The sequence below is a fragment of the Gigantopelta aegis genome, chromosome 3, assembly GCF_016097555.1.
Source record: "Gigantopelta aegis isolate Gae_Host chromosome 3, Gae_host_genome, whole genome shotgun sequence".
NCBI lineage: Eukaryota > Metazoa > Mollusca > Gastropoda > Neomphalida > Peltospiridae > Gigantopelta > Gigantopelta aegis.
This window is the reverse complement of record NC_054701.1, coordinates 5,598,435-5,610,042: the sequence shown is the minus strand read 5'-3', so window position 1 is coordinate 5,610,042 and position 11,608 is coordinate 5,598,435. Positions and strand designations below refer to the sequence as shown.

At 34.7% G+C, this 11,608-nt stretch overlaps 1 protein-coding gene across 4 annotated transcripts in view; it reads right to left on the bottom strand.

Annotated features, from left to right (window-relative positions):
* Positions 1 to 2,591: 2,591 nt before the first annotated feature.
* The window catches only part of LOC121367436, a 47,903-nt gene continuing 38,886 nt past the window's right edge, over positions 2,592 to 11,608 (bottom strand). For all 4 annotated transcript variants that reach the window (XM_041491606.1, XM_041491604.1, XM_041491605.1 and 1 more), the window contains one exon: positions 2,592 to 9,906. In XM_041491606.1, the coding sequence (XP_041347540.1) occupies positions 9,728 to 9,906 (179 nt within the window). In that variant the 3' untranslated portion in view covers positions 2,592 to 9,727. The remainder of the gene's footprint in view (positions 9,907 to 11,608) is intronic.

Genomic DNA, 11,608 nt, shown 5'->3' with positions numbered 1-11,608 from the left:
AACTATTTATTAATTTTGGTTTTGAAATGTAAAGACACCTGTCGTGTGTTCAGGAATGTATGCAGGAGCGTCTAGACTGTGGGCTTCAAAGTGTCTAGGTGTTGGGTCGTGCTGTTCCACAATGTTGTTTTTTAAATTCACTTTGGGTAGTGAACTCCAACTCCGCCCAACCCCCTCTTGCACACATGCTTGGACACCGAATGTTTTTTGTGTGGTTTTTTTTTTTACTCGGAATTGTTGTGGAAGCCACTGTTTGAATTGAATGGCAAAATTAAATTTTCATATTCTCGTCAACTATAAATTATACAAAGGTTATGTGTGGAATCAGTTAATTTGCAGCTATTTATGAAACAATAAATGTTAAAATAGTGAAATGTGACACTTGCAACTGTCTTGGAATGAATCTTCTTAATTACTTATGCCCAGTTTTCATTACAACAATGGTAAACCATAGCAAATTCCTGTATTTTGTGTACTTTGGAATGCCCCCCTCAGACTCCCTGCCACCGGCCTTGGCGGTATAGTGGTTAAGCCATTGGACATAAGGCTGGTAGGCACAGGGTTCCCAGCCTGGTACAGGCTCCGACACAGAGCAAGTTTTAACAAGTCAATGGGTAGGTGTAAGACCACTACAACCTCTTTTATCTCATTAACCACTAACCCAGATAGCTGAGGTGTGTGCCCAGAACAGTGTGTTTGAACCTTAATTGGATATAAGACGCAATGGAGTTGAAATGAATGACTCCCTGCCTTTCCCATGTTATTGTTCAATAAATTATAGAATCAGTCATCATCAGTAATAAAAATCACATTGGTGTACTTACCTATTTTGACACCCAATAGCCGACATCTATTTTTATGCTGAGATGTCGTTAAAACATCCATTCATTTATCTGTATATCCTTAGGTGATTTCATTAAAATTTTAACATTTTTTAAAAGCACAATGTCCTGGACAAATACCTCTGCTATCAGTATGCGGGTGTCTGCTTTGGGCAGGTGTTAACAATTAGTTATTAGTGTTACTGTGACATAACTTTGTGCCATGACCTTACACCTTCCCAGCAAATCATTAAAAGTCACTTAAGGGTTGGCATTGATTGACACTGTTTAAAACTGATAGTCTAACCACTGTGCCACCAGGACCAGTCCCATTTCAACCAGTGCTCAGTATATGCCGGTTTATTTAATGTCAACCAGTGCTCCTCAGTATATGCCAGTTTATTTAATGTCAACCAGCATTCCTCAGTATATGCGTTTATTTAATGTCAACCGGTGCTCAATATATGCCAGTTTATTTAATGTCAACCAGTGCTCCTCAGTATATGCCAGTTTATTTAATGTCAACCAGCACTCCTCAGTATATGCCAGTTTATTTAATGTCAACCAGTGCTCCTCAATATATGCCAGTTTATTTAATGTCAACCAGTGCTCCTCAAAAGATATGCCAGTTTATTTAATGTCAACCAGTTCTCCTCAGTATATACCAGTTTATTTAATGTCAACCAGTGCTTCTCAGTATATGCCAGTTTATTTAATGTCAACCAGTGCTCCTCAGTATATGCCAGTTTATTTAATGTCAACCAGCACTCCTTAATATATGCCAGTTTATTTAATGTCAACCAGTGCACCTCAGTATATGCCAGTTTATTTAATGTCAACCAGTGCTCCTCAATATATGCCAGTTTATTTCATGGGCAGGATGTCCAGTGGTAAAGCGCTCGCTATTTCTCGTTTCAGTCAGTGAACCATGACTAATATACCAAAGGCTGTCTGTGGGATGGTGCATATAAAATATCCCTTGCTGCTAATGGAAAAATGTAGCAGGTTTCCTCTAGTACTGCATGTAAAAATTACCAAATGTTTTACATTCAATAGCCGATGAGTAATAAATCAATGTGCTCTAGTGGTGTCGTTAAACGAAACAAACTTTAACAACCAGTGCTTAACAGATATGCCATTTTATTCCATAATAACCAGTCCTCAACAGATGTCACTAAACTGGTGCTCAACAGATATACCACTATTTCATTTCAACAAATGCTCCACAGACCTACCACTTTATTTTATTTCCTTCGTTTCAACCTGAGCAGAAGTCCATATAGCAGCATTACATATTTCATTGTGACAGTAAAACTCTCAGTTGGTGAACGTACCAGCTTGAAGATAGATGGCCTATTCACTACACCTACAAGGCCAATTTAGTACAAGTTTCCAAGTTTGTGTTGTTTAATGACACCACTAGAGCACATTGATTTATTACGCATCGGCTATTGAATGTCAAACATTTGGTAATTTTGACATGCAGTACTGGAAACCTGCTACATTTTTTCATTAATAGCAAGGGATATTTTATATGCACCATCCCACAGACAGGATAACACATACCACGGCCTATGATATATCAGTCGTAGTGCACTGGCTGGAACGAGAGACAGGTCAGTGGGCCCACTGACAGGGATCGATCCCAAACAGACTGCGCATCAAGCAAGCACTTTACCCCTGGGCTATGTCCCGCCCCAGAATTTCCAAGGTACACGTAATACACTCAAGTGATGTTGAAGACTGCAATAAGAACAAACGAGTCTACCAGGTGTTGTACTGTCATGTTTATTCATCAGATCTGATCATCATTAGGCAGTAAAACAATAATAAATGTAAACATTGATCTTTCAGTAAAATAGCAAACTGATATACTCCAAAAATACATTGCAAACAAAATGAAAAGATTCATTTTATTCAAAACAAAAATGAAAAATATAATGAAAATGGAAATGCAACTTGAGATTTTAATTAAAGTGAATAATAAAATGGTTAATAATAGTTTAGTGTTGAAGAACTATCAGCTGTATAATGGCACAGATTAGATACAGATCCAGATTTTCCACGGGGATGTAAGCCATGTGCTCAAAACGCTGGTGTGCAGACAAATAAAAAGAGCTTGAGCAAGGGTGATGTTTGAGCTCTTCCTCTAACAGAATAAAACCAAACTACCGGTAGACCAAATGTTGCTATTCCCCAAATGTGACACATAATCCAACATTAGATGAAACGCAAATCAGATGTGTGCTTAGAGCCACACAAATCATATTTGTTCTTTAAAATATACTTTAGCACCTTAATCTAAAATGTGACTAAATTTTGTTTTAAGTCATTGGTCATTGCAGGCATGGATTTAGACGAGGGTCCTAACCTAACAAGTCCATGCCATTTTTGGTGAAGTAATTAATTTTTCATTAAATGTTTTATACTGTACATCATAAAATATTATTGATCTTAAAATTTAGTGAAATCCAAATAACTGACATATTAGGGACATAAAACTTAGCGAGGTTGTCTGTCATGTTAGACATAAAAAAGATAAGTTGTACGATCAGGTGAAATAAAACATTGTTATGTGTTTAGTTAATCACTGACAAAACAATCACATAAAATATTTTGAAACATTCTGTTAAACATCTCTTCATAAGTACAAGACACGGGAGCAAAACCTCAAATTCAGGCAAAAATTATACAGATATTGAGGAAAAATGGGATAACCTGAGACTTTTTTTTACCATCATTCTACGCTCATAATTAGTTGTAATCCATGTAAAAATGTGTAGTGATTAGTTTGCAACCCTATAGAGCTATTTGGTAGTAATGCTAATATGAATAAATGTTGTTATCCAGATTCAGGAAATTTTGTTTAATTCGTACGCCTATGTGTCTCTTTAAACTTAGCACCATGAAATATTAGCATTTTGGGTAACCTCGCTAAAATTTTATGCTCACCAACATTTCAACAACAACAATAAGTTTATTGAATATTAAGGTCACAGGCCCCCCCCCCCCCCCCAAACATATATAAAAGTTTCTTTTTTATTTTATCAATAAATATTCGCATTTACATCCTTCGATTATTTTTGTGAAGCTGATGTCATCTACAAATGAACTATTGCTGTACAATTTGTCATTGTTTTTATATCAGGTATCTTTAATAAGAAAGCTAAGTGATGATGTTTTGTAAGTTAACCACTTGCATACGACAAAATATATATGTTTTTTCGGGTGGTTTTTTTGGGCCTGTGGCCTTAATACTGAATAAACTTCTTGTTGTTGTTGTCACCAACATTTCCTGAATAAACTTCTTGTTGTTATTGTCACCAACATTTCCTGAATAAACTTCTTCTTGTTGACATTTCCTGAATAAACTTCTTGTTGTTGTTGTCACCAACATTTCCTGATTTACAATAAGTTGAGGATTCTTGTTTATCAAACTACATGACAACAAAGATACAGATCTCCCTCCCTCCTGCTATGAAAAGTCTGAAATGTGTGTATGAAGTTTATTCTCATCTCTCAATACAGAGACATGTTTAGTTGTATATTTATTATCTAGTTTACAACAGGTATTTTGTTTAATCACAAACATTGAAATTTGCTCACAAATAACTTTCAAAATGATATTTGAGTAAACTAACACGAGTAACAAAAGGATCACATTGATTCAGCATGCACAAAGGTAGCATGAAATAACCTTAAATAAATAACCAAAAACAAATTGCACATTCCCTTGTTCTATTAAATAAACACAAAATACAAACAAAAATTAAATACAAACAAAAATTAAATGCAAACTTTGTGGCACCATATATCTATAAAAACTAAATTATTACTCTATTAGATAAATATATATTATATTTACATGTATTCTTTCGAACAGACATCTATATCTATAAAATGATAACAATCACCAGTTTAAAAAGTTTCCGTTTTACATTTGCAACCTCAAAGTATTACTTTCAAACAATATCTTTGTCATCAACTTTTACAATTAAAATAATACTGTCATTCTTGTCATCTATATTTGTATTGTAGTTGTAGAATCATATATAATCAATTTCCTCTATAAAGTTATTTGCTAACATGGGACATAACTATTTAACCAATCAAATCCATATAAAACCACTTCCTACACATTTATTAATACAGTGTATATTCCATTCAACTATCTCTCTCATTACTACAATATTTTTGAAATACACGTAATTATAAAGCAAGAAAACCAGATCATACTGTCACCATAATAATACAGTGTTGAGTGACATTAGTAAAATAAATAGATCCACAATCAGCATAATCCTTTTCAAATTTGCTATTATGGTATAAACTCTATATTTTCTCAGATTCTAGAATTACAAAACTCAATATTACCATTCTAGAATTACGGGACACAACTCAATAATACTTTGTGGAAATTTGTTCTAAATTATAGTAAGTCTATATGGTAACACGGCTGCCAAAATAAGAATCAATTGTTTTTAAATTCAAAAATGAAACTAAAGCTTGCCTAGATAACAGTTATATGTTCATAAATAAACATAATTTTTAAACAAATTTCAAAGCAAATGTCTTCTTATTTTATCTTCCTGTACAAAAATTATATGTTTTACATTACTTATGTCTGTTAAAGGATTTCTTTCTATAAACATTGTCTATTTTCTAGTTTAATGGCACGAATCACACATTTACACAAAAACTTAAACCAAATATTATAAACTACCATCTTGCTATCATCTCACTACAGTATATATAAGTATACAAATATTAAAAAATCAACAAAATAACACTAACAAACAAAAAATAATGATTATACTCAGAATTGTACAGTTACCACTAAAATAATATAATTTAAGAGATCAATATTTTCTAAATGTAATCCTCCGATTTCTTTATTAGCAGAAGGAATTCTGACATTTGCTTACTAAATACAAGACTTGACAATTGTTCAGCAAATAAAATACAAAATGTACATTAATTATCACAGAAACCCAAGGCAGTAAAGCTGAAAACTATATTTATAAAGTAGGCAAACATTTTCAATGATATTTAAAGATGCAGGAAGGTACTGTTTTATTTACCTTTTTAAAACCATATCTGTTATAATATATGATCGTATCTACAAACAATAGTACAGATGAGGGAAAATAGTACAATATTATTTTGGCATTTTTTGATGGTCAGTGGTCACTAAGATTGTGATGACAAGCTATTTCTGCTCAAAGAAACGTAATGACTGGAATCTTGAACATCTAGTTATAGTGAGAGTTGTTTTTATTTTAAACACAATTTGAGTGTAAAGAGCTTTATTATAATATTTGAGGTAATTTATCATGAAACTAATAAACAGACAATAATTGACAGAAAACACTTTTCCTTTTGAAGTAGGCCTAATGTATAAAATTATTACCTGTCGATATCGTTTTCAACAAATAGGTGCCCGTCACGCATCCACATAACATCATTTAGACAATGTTTACTATGATTAATGTCAAGCCTCATCTGTACTCTCTTTTTTGTAGATGCAGTCACATATGTCCTATATTACTGTTGATAAACACTGAAAAGACTTTCCCACGTTGGTTGCCATTATAACATGTTTCTACCTAACAGAATCGTTTCAGTAACTAAGATTACATATTAAATAGAAAACATCAGGTAATGACGTGTCATACTGGCTGTATCCTGACAACGTAAGAATGTGGAACTCAGCAATTCTGCATTTGTCCTGAACATGTAAGCTTTTATAAACATTAAGATGACCAAAAACACATTGTGGATACAGACATTGGTATTCTAAACAAGACAATGTATTTAATACGTAAGTTTAGTCCAGACAATTGATTTGAGTGATTAATTGCTCCTCTAACTTAGATTATTATAAATGCACATGCTAAGGGGAGCTAAAAATTACTCTCCTTGAACTAGTTTCAGGTGAGTGACGGCAAGCGAGAGTGATGGCTCTTCTTAATTTAAAATAATCGAGGTCTGTTAGTCAATAACAAGGCTGTATTAGCCGGAAACATTTTACAATGGCAGAAACTCATGAAAGTCTGTCTTACAAAGATTAATAATTTTCATGATCCTATTTATAAAATGTATTGTGTGGAACAAAAAAATATTTTATTGATTACAAAATAAATACTAAACAAAACATTGGCTATTGGTATATCGGCTAAAAACAAAATGGCCTAATAGCACTATTGTCACAAAACAAAACTTTATCTGAACATAACAAAATAATAACAAATATTGACCAATCACCAATGAACAAAGTGTTAATAGCACCACAATGACGGGCATGATCAGCAGGTAGACAGACAGGTAGATGGAAATGACAGGTACAGACAGATAGACAGACAGGTAGATGGACAGGTAAACAGACAATAGATGGATAGACGGATGGACAGATAGATGGACACTTACATAAAATATCTTATAAATATATTTCACATATTATCTTAGTATGTACAGGAGTGATATTTACATATAACTTAAACCTACATATTCATGTATTTGGTCCTCGGGAGCATGCAGAAACATGGATATGTACAGTTTGACCCACTATAAAGTACACCGTCTATAACAACTGACAGAGAGGACGTAAAAGTGGTCCCTTCTGTAAACAAATATTGTAATACATATTTAAACAAGAGGCGAATCTAGGGGAGGCCCCCTAAATTTTGTGAGTTATAATTTTATTATATATTAATTTTTTTTTTTCTTCACAATCTCTCCAAATCTCCCCCAAAGTTCTCTTGGCGTTCCGCCTCATTGGTCCCCCCACAAAATGGATTTTCTGGATCCGCCACTGTTAAAGGCTACCTAGTCAGAATGGATGCACACCACCGTTTTTCATGTCATTACTACTTACAGCAGGTTAATACAAGCCGGTCCAGAAAACAAGTTGAAGTTTGTTTTGTTCAACAACACCACTAGAGCACATTGATTTATCAATAATCAGCAACTAAATTTCAAACATTTAGTAATTCTGATATGTCGTCTTCAGAGAAAACTCCCAAGTTTTTACAGTAGCAACAACGATCTTTTATATGTACCTTCCTACAGACAGTACAGCATACACCATGGTTTTTAATATACAAGTTATGGGCTACTGGTCGGCATGAGGAAAAACTGAATCAAATAATGGGTCTGTCAAAGGAACATGACTTCAATGTAAAATTAATATGTATCTATATATAAAAATTCCTTTGATAATTACATATAGGTTGGCTGTTATAATATTTAAATTATCCAATCTTCAAAGTTATGTGTTACATTTTTCACTAAATAATAACAACTGTACATTTACTACACTGTCACATGGAAATGGGTAAATTACAATGAAATAGAACACACAGACTTAGACCCACTTTTCATTCACACGATTCTGCATATGATTTATCTGCATATGATTTATCGTGTGTGTTTCACTGCGTGGAAATGTGCTTTTTCATATCTGTATTTTCGCAAGTGGATTACTATAAAAAAAACCCGACATCATCGATGTGTTCTTTTAAGCCAAAAGTATATACTTCATGTAATGATGTAAACACACTAAAAAATCGCTCATTGATCAAAAACAATTTTTAGCAGTTGCATTTATGGAAAAGCACCTTATCGATAAATTCATGCACGAAATCGCATTATTGGGAAATGGGCCTTAAAAGGGTTAACTAAAAAACATTGTGATCAAGCTATATTTATTTTGTTATATTACAGTTATCCAGTAATTGTATAAATATTCCCTCAGTACCAATGCATCTTGTACAAAACATATTTGGACAGAGTACATGCAACTGTAATGAACATTAAATGATGGTGTGCTACCCAAACGGTCATGAAGGTTATCTGGGTGGCCTTCATAGAAAGATTTCACTGTTCACATATAACAAAGTACATTGATGTGAAAAAGATATTAGCAACAGTCAGACAAATGTGTCGCAAGCTCATGAACCATGGAGACAATGAAGAAACTGGGAATCTTGTCGTCTCCGTGTATTCCTTGTATTATTATATTTACAGGTTTACCAACATGTGATTCCCAACAGAAACTACAAGTCTCTTTAATTGTGTATCTGCAGCTCCTAAATGTGAACTACTGGCTGCCAAAAATGTTGAAGAGAATTAGTCACTAGTGATGTTTAGTATGGATTGTAACATTTTGTAACATATTGTATAAGAATTATTTGTTGTTTTAAAAGTATTACTTGTTTAATGTCTCGTTCATCAACTGACTTAAGCATGTTAGCAGGCAACCAAAACATTCATAAAGTAATCTGTACCTTCTAAATAATATTCTTGTTCTTTTATTTTTTATTTATTTTTATCCCGCTGTCCTTCCTCATCCATCTCATTTCTTCCTCATCCATCTCATTGCTTCCTCATCCATCTCATTCCTTCCTCATCTGGCAGCTCCTCCTAGCTTTCAACTTCTTTCACTGTCCACCTCCACATCCCAGTCCTTGTATCTCCCAACCATGACAGGTGCCTGTCTCTTGTGGCTATCTGTACCACACACCTGCCATTTCCCCATCAGCTTTAGCTGTGGGCTCAGTCCGACCACTTTGTAGTTAGTTCTGGCCATTGTTTAAGAGGCACTTGTAACCACCTACTACTGGCGGTCGTTAGTGCCATGGGTCAGACCAGCCACTGGTTCATTTATTAATTAATAAAGAAAACTTGGAAACATGATACACCTATAGGCAGTATATAATTTATAAATATCTATCAATAATAAACACATTTTCCAAATGATATAGTCCTTTTTGAAGTCTGTGTTTTACAAAAATACAACTTGTACATTTGTTACTTCTGAAAACTAGGAACCCAGTTTGTAATTATGACACGCTTATGACACTGATGGCAATGAATAATTTCTGTTTGTACAAAAATACGAGCGATCATTATGCATACTGTGTCTTTGTTTCCAATGGCGCTGGGTAGGCCTGTGAGCCATATGAAGACTCTGGATGTGGCGTGTACGGTGGAGGCTCGTCACAGGCTGGATGTATATTATGTGGAAGTGGTGGATACAAGCCAGGAGTTGTCTGCCCTTGCTCTTCATAGAGAGGTGGAGGTGGAGCTGAAATATTAACAAACACAATTGTAAATGCAGATCACTGGCACTTTTAGTATAGTTTCAGCAGGGTTGAATCTAGTGTTAGTGTGGGGGACAGACAGATGTCGCCCCAGAAACAGATAAAAATGTGTCCCTTTTAGTTTGAAAGTGCTCTATTTTGTCAAACTAAAGAAAAGCCCATATTACTGTACCCCAATTATTGTTGTACTGTCCCTATACTCCTAGTAAAAGAGATTTAGATACATGGGTACCAGTAGTAAAAAAAAGGCATGTTATACATGAAGAAGAAGTTTGGTTTGTTTAACGACACGACTAGAGCACATTGATTTATTAATCATCCGTTACTGGATGTCAAACATTTAGTAATTTTGACATATAGTCATCAGAGGAAACCCGCGACATTTTTTTCTGATGCAGCAAGGGATCTTTTATATGCACATTCCCACAGACAGGATAGCACATACCACGACCTTTGATATACCAGTTGTGGTGCACTGGCTGGAATGACAAGTAGCCCAATGGGCCAACTGACAGGGATTCTTATATATGAATGCCCATACCTAATTATGAAAACAAAATGTCCTTTTTACTTTAGAAATTGTGGTTTCTTCTTTTTTTTTAGAAAAGAATATATTATATTACTGTACATCTGGACTAGCTAAAACATATATTAATGTATCAGGATTCTTTTTTCACTGCCCCCTAGTTCTTATAACCTAGGTATGATTCTGAGAAGAATGAATGAATGAATGAATGTTTAACAACACCCCAGCACAAAAATACACATCGGCTATTGGTAAGTATATGAAAATATTATTTATATATATTTATGTAAAACCACAGTGTGTTAGGAGCTGTGGGTAAAAAGTATAACACAATACATAAAATCAAGGTAAGTATATTTTAAAACTCTGGATTCTGAGAAGAGCTTTAAAAATTAAAGCATGCAATGTAAGTATATGAGAAATATCTACAGTGTAACATGTATGGACTACGTACCGGACGGCTTGACGTGAAATATCTACAGTGTAACATGTATGGACTACCTACCGGACGGCTCAATGTGAGATATCTACAGTGTAACATGTATGGACTACATACCGGATGGCTCGACGTGAAATATCTACAGTGTAACATGTATGGACTACCTACCGGACGGCTCAACGTGAAATATCTACAGTGTAACATGCGTGGACTACCTACCGGACGGCTCAACGTGAAATATCTACAGTGTAACATGTATGGACTACGTACCGGACGGCTCAACGTGAAATATCTACAGTGTAACATGTATGGACTACCTACCGGACGGCTCAACGTGAAATATCTACAGTGTAACATGTATGGACTACGTACCGGACGGCTCGACGTGAAATATCTACAGTGTAACATGTATGGACTACCTACCGGACGGCTCGACGTGAAATATCTACAGTGTAACATGTATGGACTACATACTGGATGGCTCAACGTGAAATATCTACAGTGTAACATGTATGGACTACCTACCGGACGGCTCGACGTGAAATATCTACAGTGTAACATGTATGGACTACATACTGGATGGCTCAACGTGAAATATCTACAGTGTAACATGTATGGACTACCTACCGGACGGCTCAACGTGAAATATCTACAGTGTAACATGTATGGACTACATACCAGACAGCTCGACGTGAAATATCTACAGTGTAACATGTATGGA